This window comes from Thermobia domestica, chromosome 9, assembly GCF_964235325.1.
Source record: "Thermobia domestica chromosome 9, izTheDome1.hap1.1, whole genome shotgun sequence".
In the NCBI taxonomy this organism is placed as follows: Eukaryota; Metazoa; Arthropoda; class Insecta; order Zygentoma; family Lepismatidae; genus Thermobia; species Thermobia domestica.
The window spans coordinates 189,970,723-189,997,245 of record NC_137462.1 but is presented as its reverse complement, the minus strand read 5'-3'; the positions used below and the strand labels follow the sequence as shown (position 1 = coordinate 189,997,245).

The following is a 26,523-nucleotide window of genomic DNA, read 5'->3' as shown; positions in this document are numbered from 1 at the left end:
TTACCAAAATGCCGCAGGATAATCTCTCGTACTTGTATTTTAACACACTGCTTTGTTGCTGCGGTTTAGTAGCATTGTTTTATTTTTAATTTTATTGTTAACTGGACAATGTAATCATGGTATTCCATTACAACAAGGCGCTTTAGGTATTGATTACGGCAAAAACGTTAAAACTATTGTCATTCATGCACGATGTGAATTGCTTACCAATTTTTTTCTTCTGTTTGTTTGTGTTCATTTTTATGACAGATTTGCTGTTTGCAGAAGAGTCGTTCATATAGATAGAACAATGTTCTACAATTGTGCTGGAAAAATGGAGGTAAAAATCATATCTGTATGGAACAAAACTATAACGTTAACTAGAAACAGTTGCTGGTATTGTTACCATTAAATAGACAGATAACTGAATCATATCAGGATTACCAGAGGCTAAAGTAAAAACGGTATTAGTTGTCATTAAATAATTTCATTGTTAAAATTATTTGAAGACACGAAGTTATATTTTGATTTTCCACAAGATTATTAGCCTATTTTAGGGTTGCCATATTTCTCCACTGTTAATACAGGACGTGTGTTTTTAAAAGCGGATTTTTAAACATATCCATGAAATGCATACCTTATTTTGGCATTTAAAAATGTATTAACTTTTTAAACAATACATTTAATTACTTGACCTTTTTGCACTTCATGAACTTTATAAGGCTGTTAAACCTACTATATACTATGGTCATGTATATTATAAAATTGAAAGTGACTATGTTTGTGACTCTTAATCTCTTGACCCACCCGACAGATATTGACCAAATTTCCAACATTCATATGAAGTTCGGACGTGGAAGTGTTTTTACCATTTCACTTTGACGATAGAACTTAGACGAGGGAGAGAAGGAGGAATTATAAAAAATAAATAAAACTTAATAACTCTTGAGCCAAACGACCAATCTCTATCAAATTTTCAACATAGATGGGGTCCGAACCTGGGATATTATTTATTATTTCACTGAGACGGAGCCACGTACGGGAGGGGGAGATATACGAAAATCAATATATATAAAAATAAAAGTGACTATGTTCGTGAGTTAATAACTCTTGATCTCCCCGAACGATCTCAATCAAATTTTCAACATATGTGAGGTTCGGACCTGGGAAGTGTTTTATTATTTCACTTCGACAGTAGATCTTAGAGGAAAAGGGGAAATAATATGAAAATGGATAAAACTTAATAACTTTTGAGCTACCCGACCGTTCTCGATCAAATTTTTAACATAAATAAGGTTCGGATGTTTTTTCATTTCACTTTTACGGTGCAACGTAGGAGAGAGGGAGAGGGGAGATATATATATGTAAAAAAATAAAAGTAAAAAAGCGGCTGTCTTTTGAGACTTCATCACGCTTAAACTACACTGAGAAAAAAAATTGTAGGTAGCGTACTTAAAAAGATAGGTTACATGCGTAATTCCTGTAGTTTTTGGACTTAACGTACAGCAGACGTATAACTGAAAACGCATGTTTTATAATACTTTCTGTATAAGTGTTCCATCTATACGTACTTTCTGTATGAAACAATGTAGGCGGTCAGGATCTCACATACAAATGGACGTATATAACATGTAGCTGACGAAGGTATCATAAGTATATGCATGTGATATACGGAAAACTGCAAGATGTCTGATGCATGATGTAACATCTAAGGGCAGTGCCTATGTAGCATACTTATAGCGTATGCTCCATACTGATTTCTGTAGTAAGCAAGAGAATACCGTATATTTGTACAATATACCACTGTCCGGAAAACGGATTTTTCTCTGTATACCCGACCAATCTTAATCAAATTTTCAACATGGATGAGGTTCGAACCAGGAGTGGTTTTTATCATATCACTTTTGCGGTAGAACTTAGGGGAGGAGAAGGGAAGGGAAGGGAAGAGATATATAAAAATAAATAAAACTTAATAACTCTCGAACCACGCGACCAATCTCGATCAACTTTCCAAAATAGATGAGGTTCGGGACTGGAAAATTTTCTATTTTCGTTTTGACGGTAGAACCTAGGGGAAGGGGAGGAGAAGGGGGATTCATATATAATGATAAAGAAAACTTAACTCTTGAACCACCAACCGATCTGGATCAAATTTTCAATATAAATGACGTTTGGCCCTGGCATATTTATAACTTTGACTGTGCAACGTAAGGGAGGGGAAGGGGAGATATATATGTAAAATATAAAAATGGAAATGACTGTCTTTGTGACTTCATCACTCTTGAACCACCCGACCGATCTCAATCAAATGAGGTTCGGACCTAGGATGGTATTTACCTACTCATTTTGACGATAGAATTTAGGAGAGGGGATGGAAGGGGCATATATATAACAGCTCGGAATGACCAATATCAGTGTCGAGTTCATAGTTTTTGGGGTCACTGAGATGAACAATGACACTTCCGATGCCGTGACCCGCCACATGGGAAAGGATTATATATATATATATATATATATATATATATATATATATATATATATATATATATATATATATATATATATATATATATATATATATATATATATATAAATTATCGAAAATGACCGATACCAAAGAGCGCTTTAGTAGTAGTAACCCAGCGAAGCGGGTAATTGATGCTATACTATAATAACAAAATAATGTGTATAGCCAGGGTCGGATCCAGGATTGTCTGGAGAGGGGGGCACCAACAACTATTAAAGTAACCAATCACATTGAAACTCTTCAAAATGATATGTGACAATATTCTTTACCCCTGACACTGATGCATAGAACGGAGGAAAGTATTTTAAAGAGGGTTGCAAGTGATATGCATGAAAAATTGTCCTTCTCTCTTCCTGGCTTATGTTTTCTTCCGTACTTGGCAAATATTATATTGTTTTGCTTGGTGAATCCTTTTCCTTCAACCTTCAGAAATTCGAATTAAACTATTGCTTTTACAAAGCTCTGCTTTCTTTTAAGCCCTAAACGGAAACATGATGGCAGAATATTTCGGAAAATGTTGCTATTTTCACTGCTGGCTTCTGATTTTAGATACTGTATGTTTCCCCCTAAATCCCGCCGTGTGTGCACCTGTGTGTCTGTCGTAACATTTTTGGCATAGAAAATAATATCTTACCAAGTTTTGCACACAGATACATCTTCAACAGATTTAACTGTTTACGAAGTCTATCTAATTGTATGCGAAACCGTTTGAGCTCATGTACTTCGGATCTCACGTTACACTGTAGGTCCACATCTCATATAGCCTCATTGCTAAACTGAAAAATAAATCAATCAAATCGATTTTCATTTCCAGAAGGTAGGATATCTGTGATGGAATTTAAAAAAACATGCAACTTTGTGGGTTTTTTAAGATAGTCTTGCCTGTATGTAACCATCTGTACATATTTATTATGTGGACTTACATGAAAGAGAAGGATAAGTACCCAGCTCGACGAATATTAGTGTCAAATTCATACTTTCCGGAGTTGCTGAGATGAGCCCTCCATGATACCCCGACGCTGTTTAAGTCCAAGTTTAGCCCCATCATCATGGGTGTGTGTGTGAAAAATAACATTTCCAAAATGTCCAATATTAGTGTTGAATCCATAGTTTTTGGAATTTTTAAGCTGATTGGGGACAATATTGATGACACTTAAGCTCAAGACTGGAAAAGAAAGGACATGTCAGCTGGCCTGGGAAGTGAGCTGTCCTTAAGTGTTTCCCATTGTTATTTTTATTTTTGTTTCACTGATATTGACAGGGTCAGCGCCGAAGGCGTTACTCTTCGTCATTTATTTCACTCCTATTGATACGAACAACGTTTTGTCTAAATCTAATTTTATTTATTAATTTCACTCTTTTGTTTAAGTTCAAATATTTTGCATACACTGTATCCTCCCCGTGCGAAGAACTAATATTTCAACTAGTATACTATATACTAAAATATTAGAGATTGATAGTGGCTTAATGGTAGGGCGCTCAGCTGTGGTGTGCAGGGTCCGACCTCACGCCAATTGGGACTTGTGGTGAACAAACGTCTTTTGCAGAGTTTTCGGAGTTCTCTCATTATCTTCTATCTTCTCCATTCCACCATTTCACCCATTTTGATAATCATAGTCTCTCTTAGCCTTGATGCATAATCGTGGGACATTAAACTACTGGTACAGTCAATAAATTCGTGGACCGGTATCCTGAATATAAGCAACCAGTAGAACCCTTGATTGCTGTGCTTGACATGAACGTCCACACACACACACACAGACAATTACACAAATCCACACTGACCTTCAAAACAGTTCAAGCATCATTTTCTCTTTTGGTCTGTCTCGACTTGGATATTCGCGATTTGGAGATGATGGCGATCTCCAATTGGCCCCTTGTCTCGTTAGATGTGAATAGTAGAGGAGACACTATGTTTCATCTCTTGTTATTATCCAGTTCAGGAACGTTCTATCAGCGTCAGCCTTCTGATCGTTGGTCTTGTGTCAGAATGAGTGGGACACAGTGTTTGGGTGAGACACGACATGTTCAAGTCATGCGTCAGAATGTTGTGACATGTACCATGGCTGATCCATACTGCTGCTGCGATCTCATCTGTCAACTGGGAACGGTTAGCGCGCATAGCCATTGCAACCTTTTCGATCTCGAGTTCTGTTCTACTGTTGTTGGCCGAGCTAGTTCATAATCCTCTAAACTGTTCTCTCCTCCGTAAACCATTGGTGTCACTTAAACACTGCACTGCGTGCCAGGGCATAGTCATTCTACACTTGCCTGACCATCTGCAACGTTCCTGCAGTAGATTTGCCTAGTTTTTGGTACAACTTGATGTTTGTCTTTTGCTCAAACTGAGTCATTCTCCAAGTTCGCCGCGTCGCAATCAACTCCTTTCATAACAGAAACAGTACGTCTCTTTACACACTATGCACAGACCTGTCTCTAGCTGGGTTGAGAGATGAAGTTTCACTGATTCCTCCAGGATATCATTTACCAGCTATAGTATACCACTAGCGTCACACTGCATCCAGTCCAAGAACTTAATGACAGTAATAGCAAAAATAAAAGTAACAGAGATTGATATCACGCACGAAATCTCTCCTTTTATTCAATATTGAAAGTTTTTCACATCTACACTAAACAATATTTAAAATATTGTCAACATAATATGCATAATACCCGCAATAATAGCAATCTTGACTATATTCTTTCTAACTTAGAACCTCGTTGTGTTGTCCCATGCAGAAATCTTTTTCCCTCGGATCACGATTCCTTGGATGTTTCTTTCGATTTCCTCCCCTCCACTACTACAAACCAGCCCCTCAAAAGTAGGTCACAACTTCTATGGAAGAAAGCCCCCTGGGGTGACATCTGTCGGGCTATTGAACTGTTTCCTTGGTGTTTGTTAGAGGTAGGAACTGTTGACGACGCTGTGGACTTATTTACATCCGTTGTCCACTCAGCCATAAAAGACTTTGTGCCAGTGAAAGCATCAAAATCGAACAGGTTTCCGGTCTGATACGACAATGAACTTCGTGACCTTCTTAAAAACAAAAAGCTTGCCTGGAGTCTATGGAAATCACATCCGAGTGACTACACATACAAAAACTTTGCTAGAATTAGAAGTCTTGCCAAGAAGGTACAGCGGCGTAAATATTTTGAATACATGGACTCAATTGGTGATTTTACTGTTAGTAACCCTAAAGTCTTTTGGTCTGTAATTAAATCTAGAACAAAATCTCCGGGCATACCGGCAACAATTCAAGATGAAAATACTGAAGCGAGTGATGATCAAAGACCAGACCTATTCAATAACTACTTCTGCAAAACATTTACTTCCCTTTCCTCTACAACCCATCTCCCCCCTCTCCAACCCATCTGTTCAGACACCTTATCCATTCTCTCTACCACCCCGGGCGAAGTTCTGGCTCTCTTGCTATCGTTATCTCCACATAGATCACTTGGACCTGATAAAATTAGTCCTCTCTTTCTCAACAAAACTGCTTCAGTTATTGCGGTTCCTCTATCTATCTTATTCAATAGATGCTTCAAGGAAGGGTATTATCCCACCAGTTGGAAACTAGCTCACGTGACCCCAATATATAAATCAGGACTTAAAGATCATGTATCCTCCTATAGGCCAATATCTCTTCTTTCTGTAATATCAATTATCTGCGAAAAAATAATTAAAGACAGGCTACTTAAATTCACCTCACCTTACATCCATAGTTCTCAGCACGGCTTTCTACCGAAAAGCTCAAGTCTCTCAAACTTAAGTACTCTTCTTTCCTGTGCAGTCAAATGTATGAATAACAATACTCAATTAGATGTTATCTACTTTGATCTCTCGAAGGCCTTTGATTCTGTCAGTCACATTCATCTTCTTCATAAACTCTCCAATAGATTTAATGTACATGGCAAATTTCTCTCTCTAATCACAAGCTACTTGAAGGACCGTAAACAGAGAGTTGTTCTTTCAGGGGCGACTTCTAACCCCCAACCCGTGATCTCAGGGGTGCCTCAGGGGAGTGTACTTGGGCCTCTACTGTTTGTCCTGTATATGGATGATCTCTACACGCACTTATCAGCTCAACCTAGTGGCCTTCTGCTTTTTGCTGACGATTGTAAGTTATACAGAGAAATATCGTGTCTCCATGACACAATTGCTCTACAGGAAGACATAAATTACCTTACACGCTGGTGTGAAATGTGGCACTTGAAACTCAACAGTAAGAAATGTGACAGTATTACTATTACTTTGAAAAAGTCTCCTGTTCCCTCCACATACCATATCAACGATTCCCCTATCACACATTCTGCTAGTCATAACGATCATGGTGTCATCTTTGATTCAAAACTCACCTTCTCTGACCACATCTCCTCAATATTAAAGAATTCAATGCGCATGTTGGGACTTCTTTATCGATTCACCGAACTACGCACTGTTTCTTCATTAGCAACTTTTTATAAGACTTTAATAGCGCCCAAGATCAAATACTGCTCTCCCATATGGGCCATGGCAGCACCTACACATCTCTCCAGACTTGATTCTGTTTTCAATTTCTTCATTGCTATAGTCCGTTTTCGTGTTCCTGCACTTCGAATATTATCTAAGAAGGAGCTCTTGCGACATCTTAATATTCAGACTCCTGAAGTACGCAGAATTATCTCTGACCTGAAATATCTACATAAAATAGTTAATGGAACCTTAAGATCGGAAATATTACTTCAGGAACTATCCTTACGTGTCCCTTCCCGCATCACTCGGAATACCCACCTATTCCATCTTGCCCGTCCTAGGTTGGCTGTTATACAGAGGTCTCTTTTTTATAGAATATCAAAGAGTTATAATCAAGTAACAACTGATGTGGACATTTTTTTTCGAACTACCCAGTGTTTGAAAGAGCAATTAAACGAGCTTTGACGGAATAGTTTTACTTTTACACTCTTTTTTTTCTATGTTGTTGTTATTGTTGTCTTGTTTTTTTTCTTTCTTTTGTTAGCATGTCCCTGTGTAAAATGGCAAAGTTATGCTGTATCTAGGAAATTGTTCAATAAATAAGTAAAGAAATAAATAAAAAATGAATGCTAGAAACCACTGAGAAGTGTGGGGATTGATGGCTCGCCGTTTCCATATCGAATTCGAAATGGAGATCGATTAAGCTAAAAGAATAATCACTAGAGGCACGAGTTTTTCGCAATGCGCGATAAAACGAAACGCCTCAGAATTAAGCAGTGGTGTAGCCAAACCAACTTAAGTGGGGGGGCTGAGATTCACATGGGGGTCCTTATAGAAATACCATATTTTGTTCTTCAAATAAAAATTCCCGGTATACAAAGGTCTCCTGGGCATCTTAGACTCCTAGTAATCGAAGAACAAAAATTTCAGAAGGCAGAGCAGCAATTTTATATTTCATACACAAAGGAAGTTTTTATTTTGGATTATCTAACATGTGTCCTTGTACTTAATGTTTGCAGTAAAAATTTACGTTTTCGGCACAGGGCAAGGGCACCAACATCACTGCAAACATTAATTACAACAGTATTTGTTAGATGGTTAGGGAGCAATTCGAGATGAAATGTTCGAACAAAATGCGTAATTTAGTTTAGGTTAGATTTGGTTAGAATAAATGTATTTACACTTGTATACAGTTTACAAAACAATTCAACCTTACCTAACCTTTACGTCTATGCGTAAAAATCGATAGTCACGTTTACATGTTGATGTAAACTATTCGTAGACTATTTTCGGGGCAGACATGTAGACAGCAACGTAGACTATAATGGCTTCTTGTACTGTGTCTTGTGTGAAACTTTGACAATTGAAATTTATAATTAAGCATACCACAAAATGTTCGGAGGTGTTAATTTTGAACTATAACGTTAGGTTAATGCAAAAGCAAAATGGCCAACACAGTTACTTCTAGACTGAAGGCGCATAGAGGTAAGAACCGTTGTTGCTGGGGAACGTTATTAAAACTTAATTTCATTTGTGACAATTAGAAAGGTGACCTCTGAAGAGAGCAACGATGTACTGTAGGTAACTGGTCCACCGTATGTGAAACATTACGAATTCGAGTAGAAGAATGCCGTATATTCTTAATTACAAGGACTAAATGGTTCTAAATTCCATCACTCACACAAATGTTTAATTTACCTCTTCTACAGCAAATTAACTACAATTTCTAAAGCCCTAAACACGCTGCGCCATTAAAATTGTAACAGCATAAATAAGTACAAGTGAAAATATTATGCGAGAATACTCTAGAACAAGGGTGCAGGAGACGAGTACGGCAAGAGTGCAGACAATTCCCATGCTTACGCATAGCGTTAAAAAATCCCTTCTGCATGACTACAAGGGTGCATATGGTCAACAGTTATATTTTTAGATAAACAATTTTAGATGAAACTCGTCTTTAGAATTTTAAATGAAAATATATCTTTACACAACGAAGTTATGGGCCATGAGGGCACATTAAATATTAAGCTTTTATCACACCTTTTTATAGGACTTGAGGAAAATCTACTGAATGTCTTGAATATGAATTTACTATCAGCTCACAACAAATACATATATAAGTAGTTACAAGAAAAGGGAACGACGGTACGAATTCTGAACATTCAGAATTAAATTCGTAATTGCATTACAGAAAATGATGTTTTAAAGTTCAAAAACAAACAGATGCAGTTTTGTTTTTTAATATAGGGGGAGTTTTCTTGACTTCTGAGAAAACCTCTTCAAGAACCTGTCGACAGAAATATCCTCAAAAACTTTACTTTCGAACGAAAGAAGTACTAAGTTTGCTTTACGACGATGTAGCATCGAGCGTCTATAGGGTGTCAATACACGAGTAAGAGTGGAAAACGAGTTTTCGCACGATGCAGTAGAGGCTCCAAAAGTTAATCCAGCAGCATACAAAGAATACACCCCTGGAAAAGCCTCTCTGTACGGGTATAACATTTCCGTCAGTCTGTGAATGGTTATGGTAGGTAAATCACTACACTGTTTCAATAAAAATCGCTTACAAGTTGCAATTTCTTCTGCATCGGGAGTGTTCCTTAACGTCAAGAAAATTTTTTGAATTTATTTCTCTTAATGTCTTGAGAGAAGTAAAAATATTCGTATTTCTTTCACTGAATCGAGCTGAAATCTCCCCGGTTACACAATCAATTACATGGAAGTATAGCTTCTTATAAGTATCTGGGCTTGTGTCCCTTTCTCTTCCATAATCTAGGGTATTTTTGTACACCGCCATGTCACGTAGTGAAGAGCTAGTCTTGCAAATTCGGTTTCGTGGAGGGCAATTGTCTGTCTCGTCCGAAAATTCATGACGTATCTCATTTTGCAACTCATTGAAACTGTCTTCAGTTCGTAACGAAGAAACTTCTTCGATGACGGATTGAATAACACCAACTGCTGAGCACAAATCAATTGCTTCAGACTGCAGCATGGCATTAGCAGGTTGCACAATCTTCAGAATTTTCCTCACAAAGTAGGCCAGAAACTTGAACATGGGTCTATTTATCTTCTGTAATAAACCTGAAGCCTCAATGGAGAGACTTCCATCGAAATCAGTTTCCTCTTCAATAGCTGTGAAAAGCGCTACCAGTTCCTGGTAACTGGATACAATAGCTTCTGTTGTTGCTAAATGGCCAGTCCATCGATGTTCTAGCAAACGTTTGAGCTTTGTACCCTTGTACTTCGTCATTATACTAGTTTTCCTAACATAGTTATAAATTGCGTCGCATACTTCAAAGAACTGTCGAATCCTGTTTTCAGTAGAAAGGGCATGTATAACAACTAGGTGCAACTGATGGTTAAAGCAGTGAACATACGGAATAGTTTTTCCAACTGAGTCTTGTAGTAATTTCTGTACACCGCCATGCCTCCCTGACATAACATTTGCGCCGTCGTAGCACTGACTAAGAATGTTTTTTTCTTTGATACCTGCACTCTTCAATACACTAAGAACTGCATTCACTATTCCTGCTGCACTCTGATCATTAATCTGCATCATCTTTACAAGATTCTCACATATTTGTCCTCGAATTACATATCGCACGATTACAGAAAGATTTTCTACACCACGTTTGTCCCTTATACAGTCGACTTTCAGAGTAAAAAACGAACAATCGCTAGAATTTACCCTGGAAGCAATATCTTCCCGAACTAAATCCGCTGCAATTTGAATCACTTCGTTTTGAATTTCGGGAGAAGTGTATTTTGCATTTTTAGGAATAATGCCACTTATTTCACGCAAAGTTTGATCTCTCTTGCAAGTAAATTCAAAGAGTCTTAAAAACATACCTGATGCTTCACTGTCACTGTTTTCATATAGGAAAACTTCCTCAACACCAGTACCACTTGCGCAACTCATTGCTGATGACAAAGTATCGTTTTTGTTTGACGTGTCGTCTTTACCGCGCAATGGCAATTCGTTTGTAGTTAAGAACTTGATAATGTCAAAAATACCAGTCAAATAATAACGGTACTTGTCCAGTTGTTTCTCTTGCAAGAGTGTCGAAACTCCCGAATTGCTAGCATCTCGCAGATTCTTCTCCTTCCATTCAAGCACAGCAGTTTGGTGATTCTTTGATGCTGCGTGCTTAGCAAAACCCTTGTTGCGTTCTAATGCATGTTTCCAGTTCCTGTACCCAGTCAAAGTAAATGCATCGTCTGAGCTTGGTTTGAAAATTCTGCATGCAAAACAAAACGCTGCATCGCGAGTAACTGAATATTCCAACCACTCTCTTCCATTGTACCAGTTACTTGAAAAAGAACGTTCTTTACCACCTGTTTTAACTTTTGGGAACACTGATAACATTGGCTGTGAAGGAACCTTATTATTTAAGTCACTTGGCACCTCACTTGACACTGAAATATTTTCTTCTCCTTTAGTTCTTTCATCTTCTTCCCTTTTTTTCGATGAAATGGGAGTTATCAGCTGCAGCAGGTTTAGTTATATCTGTCTGTCTCTTAAAATATTTTAACAACGACATTTGAGATTTTCCAAGGTTGCTAATTTACTTGATCGTGTTGAAAACGGTGATCAAATGGAAAAGACGGCGAGTGCAATGGTTTCAATCCTCATGCTTCCCAGACAGACCTTCGTTACATAGCTAGTTGTGCCATTCTAGACACTGCGATGTATCTATGCTATTCCAGTTTCAAATATCGATCGGAGTGGATTTACACTGTAGTCTTGATATTTATGATTCTTCATTTCGCTCAAAATATACTTTCTAAATAATATGAGCGAAAATTCTGTGAATTAATATTGTTGTGACCGCAACATATAAGATCTTAGATGAATTTCCATGTAACCTTTCTCGGCACACAATTTTGTGAAACAAAAATTCTTTTCTTAAATGAGACAGGTACAAATATCTTCCAATCAGAATTTTGCGTTTGGGGGGGCCTGGCCCCCCGTGCCCCCCTTGGCTACACCCCTGGAATTAAGTAATTTTGTTTCTTGATGTTTTATGATATTCTATGTGTATTTTTATTCGTTTCCGTTGAGCGACAAAACGCGAAAGTGGCAGTTTTGCGCGAAATTTCTAACAATATGCGAAATAAGGCGAAATTTTAAAAATATGTTGTCATTAATTTAAAAACACCAATTTTCCGCTGACGGAACGGTAGAACATGGCATGAATGGTGCATTTTGGTTGATTCAGAATTTTCAAAAGCTATTTGAAAGAAAAGAAGCTAATTTTGAAGGTTCAGTTTTGTTGTTTATAACTGGTGACCTTGTCGATTTTATAACTTTCACTGAGACGGAGGAACTTCCAACAGCACATCTGTTGAGTAGTCGTCTTGACAGATTCAGTGTTCGACTGAATGTCTTGCGGCAGGGTCTCTTCGGTGAAAAAACTAAAGCACACTTACGTTTGTTACCAAGTGGAAAGAGGGCTAGTGTTGAATGTGACTTTAAAAGATTTGCAGAAAGATTGTTCTTGAAGCTTTCTTCCCAAAGAAAAACTTCCAAACTACAGAAATATACAAAGTATGATGCTTTGAGAACGCTATTTTAACCTTCTGTAATTGATGTAGTAGTAAACCAGGCATTGTTGGGTTAAGGAAGGTTTTTAAAACTTTGCCTTCGTTTTTTTAAAAAATGCAAGTATCTGATTATGAAGTAAAGGATTTAGAGTTTTTGTGGCCTATGAACTCTTGACAAGTGATTCGTCCGGAAAGTGCAGTGTAGTGAGTGTTTTGAATGGACAAAAGTTCTGAAGTAATGATTGTTTGGAGTTTGTTGTAAATGCACTAAGAGGTTTCTCCAAGTGTAGACTGGTGATAAGTGATAAACTTACAACAATGAAGGAGGAAAATATGGAAACATGTAACATGCTTATGTTTAATACTTTGTAACTTGTTCTTATGTGTTTTCAGAAGACAGCAAAACTTTCCTACTCATAGTAAGTTTAATTACTGATTTTCTTTCAATTTGATTTAAACAAATATAATTTTCTGTAAGTAAAATTTACAACAATGTCAAGTGAAATATTCAGTGTATTTTGTTTTTAGGTAATTGTTTTTTTTTTAAATTTCTGTAGTGATCTATGAATAAAAGGAACAATTGTAAAAATGTCAGGGAATATCTTTTCCACAAGAGCTACAAAATGCGAAACTTTATCTGAAAAATGCGACAAAACGCGAAATATGAAAAACGAAACGCGAAATTTTCAAATTCTTGTTGCGAAAAACTCGTGCCCCTAATAATCACAAAGTGTAATATTATTTCTTAGCTTCAGAACTATGCGCAACTCAAATAGAAATAAAACATAACAAAAACAAACACTTATTGTTACTAATGTATGTTATTATTTTGGCACCGTATCACTAGGAATTGCCTTGATGAGCTCCTCAAGGAATAGCATTGTAACGTTTGAATTGTGAAGAATTTGATTTGATTTAATTTTGATTTTAGCGCCTTTTATAGCACTGAGCCTATATGAGATGTCTACCTTCAGCTTAACGTGGGATTCGAACCACATGAGCTCCCAGCAGAAATCGAATCCCGGTCTTCCACGCCAAAAGCCCGTACGCTAACCGCTTAACCACGCCGAAGCTCGAATTGTAAAGAAATACACCTCAAATACATTATGATATCACTGATCTACCAGGGATAAATTCATAAAAAAAGAAAACTGAGACAATGCTTCACAGAGATTTATGCTAATGAAGAAAAACAAGACTCCTTGGTAGGACATAGTAAGAATTTGTTGCCTACAGGACAAGACCTGAGGCTTTTTTTTTCTTAATCTCGAAAGGTATTGTGAAAATTGATGTCTCTTCTCTGAGAATGTATATGTTTCTATCAAAGGGCAAAGTATAAATTTTGTTTTACATTTTTTTATTTTTTAAATTGCATAGTCCAGTATAATATTAGCGGACAGTAGGCCAGTAGACTTACATTGCAACAGAAGATCCCATTGGTGACTTGGTTCATTGAATCATACTCCCTTGTTGGTGTCCAACCACGATTCCTATTGAAGAATCATTGTGCATGGGCACGAAGTCTACATGGCGTTATGTTGATCAGTTCATTAAGACTGGTAATGTTACAGGACTTCCAAGAGGGGGATCCAGACCAACTGTACATACAGAACAGTGTATTGCAGTAGTGCGAGCATCTGTTGTGAATAGCCCGACTAAAAAATCTCTGCGACGTTTGTCAGCAGAAAACGCGATGTCCGTAACATCATGTTGGCGTATTCTGCGAAAAGACCTGAATGTTTTCCCCTACAAAATGCAGATGCTTTAAAAATTAACAGACATTACAAAAAGAAGGTTTCTGCATTTTGTAAATCAGTTCAGTGCGTTAATTGCTGATGACCCAGATATTATTGAAAACTTGTGGTGTACCGACTAAGATTACTTTTATCTGTCATGTGAAGTAAACAAACAAAATGTAAGATTTTGGGCAGCAGAAATTCCGCATGAAATGGTAGGCTCACCTCTGCATCCGAAAAAGGTTTCTGTTTGGTGTGCTGTATCAAAACGTGGCATAATTGGACCATTTCTCTTCGATGGCTATGTCACATCAGAAAATTATTTGGAAATGCTTGATCCTTACTTCTATCCTCCTACCGTTCGTCGTAAAAGGTGTCCACTTCGTCGGCAATGGTTCAGAAGGACGGAGCTAAACCGCATACAACAGAACCTGTCCTTAATTTCCTTCACTCAAAATTCCGCAATCGTCTGTTTTCTAATCGCTATCCATTGTTTTTAGAACAGGCCTAGAGTGGCCTCAATGCAGCCCAGACATTAACTCTTGTGATTTTTTATGAGGTTTCCTCAAGCAGGAGGTATTCAAGCTTAAACTACGATCTTGAAATGAATTAAGAGCAAATATTGAGCAGTGTACGGCAGTAGTTAGTCACGTCACTCATATATATAACTTTACGTCATATATATAACTTTACTCATATATATAATAACTTCACTCACGTCATATATATAACTTTAATTTTTACATCAGTGTTATTGATGGCTGCCCTGAACCTCCAAATGTACGTTGAGGATTTAAATTTGGCCAACATAACAAAAATATAACACAGAAGGGTAGAAATTAATTCTATTTTATTAATTAGGTTGTCCCATACATTTTTTAATGAAATTGAGACAGAGTGGCATTTTGTGAACTACGAATGAACGAAGTTTGTAGATTCATTAGTATGCCAAGGAATGGAGTAAGTTGTTATGAAGAGTGGGTTATATGGCGAGTGATGAACTTTTCAGTTCAGAACATAAATACCACTCTATTTCAATATCATCGAAAATGTAGTTAGTCCGTTTTGGCATGGGACCACCCGATTTACAAAGCATGAGCACGAGTAACAAAGGTAAGATGTGGACAAACATTATTTGTGTTTGGAACTGGTCAGATTAGTTTCATATTTTAATAATGAAGCAGTATGCGAGTAAATTCGTAGTTTCTAAGTTAAGTCTTCCCAAAAGACACTTATAAACAGCTAGAAACAGCTAATAAGATAAAGATATCTATGTTATTGACTCATATATGTACACACATGTATACACTCACCCCCCACATATATATACAGAGTATTAATGAACTATAACGACAAACTGTAAGAGCTGATTCCTCACATCAAAATAAGAGAAAAAGTTCATATGGACCTATGGCAAAAAGTCCATAGTTTCAGAGCTAGGGCTGTCCAAAATCGCTAAATTTCAACAGGTCCTATTACGAATTCCAGAAACTGTGGATCGTGGTCCTTACCAGCATAAAGGAAGCCACGCATATACAATCCAAAAGTGCATATTTGATCAATTTTCAATAGGTGTACAGGGTATTGCCTACATTGGGTAATTCTCAGATATACTTTCAATAGATTTTTCAGATATACCCTGATTTGAAGGAGAGTCTAAAGTACGCAGGAGGTAAGCCATGATAACAATGGACATCCAATGCTTCGGAGGAAAGTCGGAAGTGTTAGGAACACGCAGCTCCATGTTGTTTTGAGTTCAGAGTGTCATGCGATATATTTCGTCACGGCATATTTCACGTTTTCTTCACTTGTAAGCGTGATGGAAAAAATCGCAGCATGCGTTTCCACGAGTACGAGAGACCGTGCTGCTGATAATCCTTAACACATCCGACATCGCGCCAAAGGATTCCGTGTTTACAACTATCAAGACTTATTGTTTGCCTACTTTGGACCAATCATAAAATCAAAGCATACCTCAAGATTCGGTTAATGGCATATCTGGGAATTTCACCCTGAAGGAAATACTCTCTACCCATACTAAACATTAATGAAATGTGCATTTTTGGACTGCGTATACATGACTTTCTTTACTCTGATAAGGACTACCATTCATAGTTTCTCGAATTCGAAATAAGGCCTCTTGAAATTTTGCTTTCTCACGATTTTGGACCGCTCTAGCTCTGAAACTAAGCACTTTTCCCCTCAGGTCCATATGAACTTTTTGTCTTATTTTGATGTGAAGAACAAGGTGACCAGAACTTTTACTTTCAAAAACGGGACGCATACGAATCGGCGTCGGTGGGGGGAAGTGACTTCCACATTGCATTTTGGGACTCAATTTACAGTGTTTTCAATTTACAAAATACATAAGTAAGAATGATAACACAGCGTTTCTAACTTAAGTGCAACCCAACAATACTTTTAACTACTTGAACACTCAGAATTCCAACTGAATTTACACTTGAACCACAGAACACTCAATTCCCATTTGAACATTCAGAAGTTCTAGGCACAGCTGAACCTTCCCAATGAGTGTCGGTACGAAAGAGCGTAGAATTTGCATTGACCATTTATATTTTGAATAATTATTACGAGACACCTGGGTCATTTTTCCTTAAAAACGGGACATTTAGGCGTCCCGTTTGAGAATAAGAAAAAAACGGGACAACGGTTGAAAATAAGGGACTGTCCCGGCTAAAGCGGGACGTCTGGTCACTTTGGTGAAGAATCACCTGTTCAGTTTGTCAGTCTAGTTCATTAACACCCTATACATACATACATACATATATATATATTCAAAAACTGTATAATGAGGGACGTGCTACAGGGTAGGTATGGTGGCAGGGAAGAGAGAGAGGGGGCGAAGGAAACTACAATTAATGGACAATATCAAAAGTGAAAAATCGTACGTGAAGACAAAGAGGTTAGCGGAAGACCGTGCAGCATGGAAGCTTCTTAGCTACGGCAAGTAACCTGCCAATAATGGCAGAATATCTATGATGTGAACGATGATGATGGTATATTCGAAGACGAGAATTCTTTTCAATCCCGAATCCATTTTTTTCACATTCTTCGAAACAGTGCAAAAATCAAGATATGATAGGCACTAAAAATTTCTACAGTTTATGGATTCATTGTTTACAGTGTGTGTGTATACAGTATACCATAACGAAAACACAAAACAATAGAAAAAAATTTCCTACTTACGTAGTATTTTTCTTCTATATAGCTACGAAATATAAAATAAACAATCTTTTTCAGCAAGGTAAAAAAAACCTATTAATTATTGTTGAAAATAAATTAGTTTTTCTTGATATTTTTCTAAAACTCATGCCTTCAAGCATGTTAATTTTGTTTAGCACGATTCAGATCCATCGATTGGTATATAATAGTATAGTGAACCAAAAATTAAAAGCTGAAAGTTAATCATAATTGTCGTCTATATAAACATTAAACGTACTGCTCTACTATCATTTTGTTGGTCTCATACTGAAAAGTCTTCTGAGGATATGCTTCTGTAACAGTCTTGTCGTAAGAGCTGGTGTTGGCTGTCGTATATCGCCAATTTGTAGGTTTACAAAATAATTGGTTTTTGTCAATTATCTAGAAAACCGGCATGTAATACCTCATCCACATAGTTTTTCTCCAGCTGTACGAGAATTATCGATTTTTATTTGACTTGACTTGATTTTAAGTTTAGCATCCCTTTCAGCAGCGAGGCTATATGACACGTGGCATCCGAACCACATGAGCTCCCGCCAGGAGTCGAACCCGGGTCTCCCACGCTAAAAGCGGACACGTTAACCGCTTAACCACGAGGGAGCTCATCGATTTTTACTTATCGATTATTAAATCTAAAATATTTCTAGATAAGGGCATTTTGTTTCCCTTCAGAAAGAACGGATGCAAAATAATGTGCTGCAGGAAGAGAGGATACCATGTGAAATTATAAAGTTGAACGATAGCCCTTATGAGAGAAAAAACATAATACATTAGAAGACACGAGACAGTCTTCTTTTAGATGTCTAATGTTAACTGCATCTTCTTCTGATACTTTTCAACGTTTAATGTTTTTAATAGCGTGTGTAACACCATAAATAATATCAGTTTGAATCATTCTTTGAACGGTCTTTGCTGTGTAACGTTGTAGGACTCAACACTGTGTTGTACACGCCAGAGCTTAAATTACAAGATACCGTCATAATTACTGCATTACAAAAGAATCAGTATTCACTGTGATGGATAGATAAGAGTATCGTCAATTTCACACTATTTTCGCTTTTCGCTTCATTTTATTCGTGCAAGGTATATTTACGAAACTCAAAACATTGGCTGGAAGTTTAATTTTGCATCAGAGAACACCCGTTTACATCTATAGTATGTCATGTATATGAATGACGATAACGTGTGTTTAGTTTCGCTCCGTAATTTATCGTTTCTATTATATTTTTTCGCAAGTCAACGAAGAGCTAGTCGTACTGTAGGAGTTAGTAAAGCTTCAGTACATAGAATTTTGAAAGAAAGACGCTGGAAGCTTCTCTGAACCAATAACGCTATGAAAATGATTTTGGAACAAGACTTGCTTTTTGCAGAAGAGTTATACATAGTCAAGACGAGACTTTTGACTTCATCCAATAATATTCTGTGAACTGATGAGAGTTAATTTGGTAATGATTCCAACCTTAACACACACAAAATGCATTACTGGGCACCTGAAAATCCGCAATGAGTGAGTGCGCAAAATATGCAGCAAATATGGGGGTTTAAATGTTTGGTGTGGTATACTTGGAGACGACCTCATTGGGCCTGTTTTTCTCAAACCTAGACGTACGCGACAACTATATTTGAATTTGATTCAAAATGAGTTGAACCTGAGAATTTGTTTGAAGATGTTGTTGGTCATCAATCATTGTTTTCAACACGACGGCAAACTACCTTATCAAATTATCGTAATGCGACAATATCTTGAAGCAGTGTATCTTGAACAATGAATTGGTTGTGGGGGTCCTATCGCGTGGATATCACGGTCCCCAGATTTAACCCTTGTTGACTTTTTCTTGTTGTGCTACATTAAGGAGAAAGGGTTTAAAGCAGAACCTGAAAACTGTGAGGTTCTACAACAAAGAATTATTCACGCATTGTGTGTGTGTGTGTGTGTTAATGTCCAGGCATACAATTTTGGTGCGTGTGTGTATAATTCTATAATACCAAATTATGTGCATTTTTAAGTAATTTAGCTTAACTTATTGTCTTACTAAGTTGTGTTAATACAAATCATTTAAGTTCCTAAATCATGTGCACATACTAGTATAATTACTATTCGCAAATGGGATGAACATAAATGTTCAACATACTATAGTATAGATTATTTAAAATTCAACCTATGAAACAACGTACAATTTTAGACACCTGTGTATGATATTTCGACAGCTGACTATGACAACACTGATTCAAATTAAGTTGCAGCTGGTGGTATAAACTACACAAGGAATTTGCAGTAAGGAATGGAAATGAACATCTACGAATGTTTTCCAAATGTTCGTATGCTAGTATTCTGTATCATTTGCTTCAATGTGCATGCTACTTTAGAACGTTCAGCAAATTACGATCGAGTAATCTTATTTTTTAAATAGATAAGATGGTTTCTATATGACTTAATTGTATTCCAAATGTTCATACTGATGTGTTTGATGCTTTTATCTGGAAAATATGTGAATTAAGTGAGTTAAATGAAAGAGGAGATTTTATGATTAAGTTGGAAACGAAGATTTAGATATGTAGAAAGAGGTTATTTATTTTAGATGGAAGAGATCTTATTAAGTGATGGTTTTGATGGTAACTCGCTGTCGTCTGCTAATTGGAAATTATAGGTGTAGTTTAGATTGTCTAAAATAAGATTTTTTGTTTAATTAGTGAAGAAATTAGATCAGTGGCTTGATTACTAATTGTTAGTTTAATTATTATTCAGAATTTCGGCTAGACTTAATTTTGAACAATAAAGCACGATTAATGCAACAGATCTTTCGTCATGGAGTGAGGTAACCTGTCTTAATAGTTTTCTTGCTCTGATGTTTGGGTTATTTTCCTTTTTTCCTTTCTTTCTTTCATTTACTTCATTTATCGTAAATGTAGATTGTTGTTAAATGTATACGTATGTTTCTTGGAGCAGTAATAATTTCAAAATAACTTCCACGTCTCATATGCTATATGAGTGTAGTTTGTTACCGTTGGTTTCGGCGAAAGCGACTCGCATGATACCTCCAATATAATTCTTAAATGTATGATATATGTTTTATACGAATACAAAGTGCTTTGTAAGCAGGTTACCCTCGGATTTAGACAACCCAGCTTACTTCACTGTATTGTTGGTTGTTCAACTTCACTATTGTACGGCACAAATAGACTATCTGATATATATATATATATATATATACTAGCAGCGTTCACCCCGCTTCGCTGCGGTCACCCCGGAACGCAATAAACTTTGTTACTTAGATAATTTTTACTTTTTCGCTTTCAAGTGATATGATAAAAACCATAGAAGATTGCAGTAAATCTTAACATTATATCGCCTGTCATTTATGTTAACCCGCCCCGCTTCGCTGCGGTCATCCCGGTGCTGGCATATTGTAAAAGTGTCTGTAAAAATAAGCAAATCAATTAAAAAATTTTAAACAGAAGATTCAAGCTATTTTCCGCTGTATATCGCCTGTCATTTATGTTAACCCGCCGAGTGACACGGTCATGCGGGTTGCATATAAATACGTTTATTTTTACCTATGATGAACTAATAACAAAGGATTTGTACGTTATGGACACTTGAATGGTCAATTATCTCAAGACACTGGTAATTAAAAATTAAAGTGATATGATAAAAACCATCTAGGGTCCAAATCCTAATAACCCCCCAAAAATGAAAGAAATTGGTTCAGCCGTATTAGCGTGATGAGCGGACAAAGGATTTTGTACGTTCTCTTTATATATATATATATATATATATATATATATATATATATATATATATATATATATATATATATATATATATATATATATATATATATATATACAGGGTGATAGGAAACTCTACCGTCAAAATTCGGGAGGTGATTCCCGACACCGAAACAAGAAAAAAAGTGTCCTTTCGTACTGCTCTCTAGGCCACATAGCTTCGGAGCTACATGATGCTGAAAACGTGGCAAAATACACTTTAGAGCGCTATATCTTCTCTATTTCGAATGATAGAGGCAAGGCGGCATGGTCACCTCAAAGGAACGAAACCTGCTCTATTCAAAGATGGGTATGTCGCAATCGTGAAATCAGTGCACATGGCATTCCCCAAAGGAGCGTAGGGACTCCCGGATAAACTGTCAGGTAAAGATATGTCAAAATAGGCGTGAATGGATAGGTTTCCCACCTGGTAACCATAATTAGTTGCAACCATGTCGAGATCTCAAACAGAGAAGAATTGATGGACACGTCATATAGGTATGTGTGGTTGCATAACCACCAGGTACTGATGGTGACCAACAATGAAGTTGTGGATATGAAGTGTATGTTCAAGTAGACATATCAGACTACAGTTTGGCAATTTTTGGTGTTGTTCTGAGTGTCCGCTCCATTGTCACTACAACTCCGAAAACGGATATTGATAGCGAAATACAGGTTGACCGAACACACTTTTCCTAAACAAATTGCACTAATGATGTAACAAATCAACCTGTGGTCTTGCTATTTGGTTATTTTATGTGCCTTTATCAGCAGAACAAAAATTATTAAGAGTTTTGCCATCATGTTGGCGCTTTGTCACGCACCTACGTCGGCATTTCGAAGGTTGGAGTTAGTGGTAACTTCCGGATGCTTTACAGGGACAACCGGAAATGATCTCAACATAATCTAAACGACCTTTGACGCGGAATATTGTGTAGATAACAAGTATCAATTTTTATAAAACTCCATTGATAGGCAGAAATCGGCCCTTATCACGACCCATCCTTTAAGAGGACAAAAATTATTTTCAAAATATTCTTTGACTAATTGTTTTTTGGTAATAGATTTTACAAAGCGAAACAACATACTTAAACGAAATAAATTTTTGGGTTATCAGAAAATAAAGTATGAAAATACACTTATTTTCATATAAGGAAAGCACTGAGTTTATTAGTGCTGGGAAAACAAATGCCGTAACCTGTTATTAAAAAAAACTGACAATTGATGCTTTTGCGTTTCATCAGTTGCTTGGCTACCTAACAATAGGCCTACACATAATGTTTTGTCATAAATGTGTCTTGATCACATATCCGTTAGACACAGAATAAATGTAAACACTTTACTTGTTTTACTGACAGTCGGTGCATACAGTGGTTTGTCGTGAATCACTGTTGCACACACTTCGGTTGCATACAGAATAAATTCAAGGATGTTTTTTCATCATCAATTTGAGGACAAGTAGCACATATCCTTTTATCTGGAAAATCTGTTTGTGGAGGTCTTCATTGATGTTCCCAGTTAGTCGTAACAATGACTGGCGAAGGCTCGAAAAAGTGTCCTGCATTCGCCTCTTAATTTTAGGTGATCTTGAATGAGGGTCATCCCAATCATAGCCGGATCTAGAAGGTAAAAACTGGTGGGGGAAGCAGCCAGAATCCAGATTATGACAGATATATAGTGAGTTTACTATAAACTTTGAAAAATGTATATAATACAATAACTTAAATTACATTTGTTACTCAAAAAACTGGGGGCCTATCCCTCCAGCCTCGGGCTAGATCCGCCACTAATCCCAATACTCTTCATGAAGTCTCGTCTCTGAAGCCTTCTTGATTCTTTGGGAAGATGGTAAAGAACATTGCTATTTACGCATGCATCACCAAATATTCTGTAGAAAGTTGCAAGAGGCCAGCTTCTGCACCATTTGTTAGTTCAGAATGCTACACACATCTCTATAATATTAAGAAAACAATATATATATATATATATATATATATATATATATATATATATATATATATATATATACTCGTAGACGACTCCATGCCGCAGTAAAGCGAAATACATTTTGTCCACAGCTAGAAGGGTGTTTGCTGGAATCAAATTTGATCCTATGATAGTAGTTAAGGGTTAATCAGAGACTCATGGACGTTCCCAGTAGTATGTGAAATGAATGGAATTTTAACTCAGAAGTTATAAATAATTTCACTACTTGTTAAGTGCTTCGAGAAAATTCCAAATGTAATGCATTGAGACAACAAAAGCATAAGTGAAGCAGAGACTTTTACAAAAATGATCATACTTATTTATCTTGAACTTCTTTGAAATGTGTTCTTGCACATCTAACTGTAACAAAAGAGACACTGACCAAAGCTTAAAACTTTACTTTATTTTAAATTATAATTTGTAACTGTTTCGAATAATTTGGTAAAAATAAGAAAAGGAATCAGTATAGGTTCGAGGCTGAGCCCAGTACTGGCAGAAATAATTATGAACAAATGGGAGAAAAAGGTGAAAGAAGAAGGGTGTAAGAACTTGATCATATTTTGTAGGTATGTGGATGACTGTCTAGGCTTGTGGAAAGGGACTAGGAGACAATTAGAGAACTTCAAAGATAGTGTGGAAGATAAAGAAAAAGGCATAAGCTTGGAAATGGAGTTGGAAGAAAATGGAAGAATAAACTTTTTAGACATGACCATAATAAAACAAGGAGAGGGCCTGGTTACGAGGTGGTACCAGAAAGAGTGCTCAGCGGGAGTGTACTGCCATGAGAGGAGCGACGTGGATAGGAGTACAAAGAGAAATTTCATAACAAATATGATAAGAAGAATAGAAATGATGGAGGACGAAGAGGAAGGAAGGAAGGAGAGCATACAGAAATTCTACAAACAGTTAGAGAAGAACGGTTACAGCAAGAAAGAGTTAGAGAAGGAAGAAGAACGCAGGAAGAGGAAGAGAGGGAGAAAGAAGAATGAAGAGGATGAGAGTGGAAAATGGCATGGCATAGAAAGTATGGGAGAAGAAACGGAGAAACTGAAGAATTTATTGAAGAAAGGAGGGGTCAAAACTTATAGAAAGAGGGGAGAAACTTTATTAAGATCAATAAAGAAGAAGAATAGAAAAGGAACTAAAAAGATTAATGAAGAGGAAGAAGGGGTCATTTACAGGGTATGGTGTGAGGACTGCGATATGTCATATATAGGAGAGGCAGGAAAGAGAATGAAAGAAAGGATAAAACAACGTGAAGATGATGTTAGGAAGAAAAAAGATACCAATGCCATATACAAACATGTTAAGGAGACGAATCACGCAATTAATTGGCATAAGACGGAAGTATTGGAGATGGAGAAAAGAATGATAATAAGGAAGTGGAAAGAAGCGGAGTGGATAAAGAAGGTAGGAAGAGATAAACTGATGAACTGGACAGGGGGCTTACCAATTAATGAATCATGGCAAGGAAGTTTGAATAACATAGAGAAAAAAAATAAATAAATAAATAAAAATAAAAAAATAATAAAAATAAAAAACCCTTATAAGAACCAAAAATAAAGGAAGTGATTAAATGGAAAGTGAACACGAAGACTTATAGGATGTGCTGAAGGCCTCGGTAAATAAGAAAAATAAATAAATAAATAAAAATAAAAAAGTACAACAATGACTCTATATATGACTGTTAAAAGAATTTAAATTTTTTTATAACAATGAATATATATATGACGGTTAAAGAATTTAAACTCTGTTATAACAACATTTATATATATGTCTGTATTTTCATTAATTTCGATCGTGTCTGAAGAAGGATATGCTAGATATCCGAAACAGTTACAAATTATAATTTAAAATAAAGTAAAGTTTTAAGCTTTGGTCAGTGTCTCTTTTGTTAAAACAATTAATCCAAAGCCATGAATAGTCTTACTATCTAACTTTAATGTGCTGGTACTTCAGAACATTGTCTAATAAAAAATACAAATGCAGCAAGTACTGAAAGAGCATTGAAGTTACTTGCTAATTCGAGTTTCTGAAATCCGAGCAAATAGCGAGAAATAGTCCAGACTAACATGTGAAATTTACTTCCTACAATAATAAGAAAAGAAAATCCTTTACAGTAGATACTATATCATGCAACATGATACTAAGAAATCGTGTGACAAAATAATGACACAAATAACAGATACGTTTGAATCGAATGATATACTACGCTCAAATGCACCTCCCAAACATAGTTTGTAAGGATTATCTTCGGTTCATTCGTTTCGTTCCGCTTTCTTCATTTGAATGAAATTATTCAAAGAGCAATTTACCATAAATCACTCATTTCGATTGCATTTGTCCACTGTCATGAGCAAATTTAGGGATTTTTTGACAGTTCTAGCTCTAAATGTTTACTAATTTCATAAGAATTAAAATTATATAGAATCACAATAGGATCCCTTATAATGCATTAATAGTTTTTTTTTTTTTTTAACGCGTTGAAACTGGAATGAAATCCTCTCAAAGATTTGAAAAACACAATAAAATAACTTCTGCATCCACACATTGTAAGAGTGAAACAAACAAAAATGTAAAATCCAAATGATATTTCCGTTTATACTCACACAAAGTATAAAGGTAACCAATAAAATTCTATCGCTTAGTGTGGAGGTCTGTGTTTAATTGGCCCTGATACCATAAGTTGAACGCGAATGGAGGTAAGGCGAAGGTCCGTTGTTCGTGTGGGTATATCCAATATACTACCCGGTTGTGGCAGTTCAGTTACACCGTGAACTTGCGTAAGGACAAAGTAAACATGGGACCTCCGCAGAGCGTCATAAGGGCGTGTATGCTCTACCAGTTCAAACTTGTGTCAAACGCCGCTACAGCGGGGCGGAAGATATGCCAGGCCTTTGGTGATAATGTCGTGACAACGCGGACAGTTCTGCGGTGGTCTAACAAGTTTAAGGACGGTGACGAAACACTCGAAGACGTACCATGTGCCGGAAGACAAACACATGTGCAAAATGAAGATCTTCAGGTAGCAATTGAGGCAAACAGTGGCCAGATATGTGAGGAATTAGGACTACAATTCAGTGCGAGTAAAGAAACCATTCTGCAGTACCTCCATCAATTTAGGAAGAACTACAAGTTGGGTCGATGGGTCCCACATGATTTGACTCCGGACCAGAAAGCAACGCGAGCAGACATCTGTGTTTCTTTGCTGTCTCATCTAAGGAAGGCGCAATTTCTGGACAGGATATTGACATGTGATGAGAAATGGGTCCTCTACAAAGCTACACGGTGCGGTTATCATTGTTTAG

The 26,523-nt window shown here is 36.7% G+C and overlaps 1 protein-coding gene across 1 annotated transcript; it reads right to left on the bottom strand.

Annotated features, from left to right (window-relative positions):
* Positions 1 to 9,522: 9,522 nt before the first annotated feature.
* On the bottom strand, positions 9,523 to 11,325 carry LOC145661107 (zinc finger MYM-type protein 1-like). The gene has a single exon (XM_081726553.1). It carries the CDS (start codon positions 11,323 to 11,325, stop codon positions 9,523 to 9,525), a length of 1,803 nt encoding a protein of 600 aa, XP_081582679.1.
* Between the last annotated feature and the right edge of the window lie 15,198 nt (positions 11,326 to 26,523).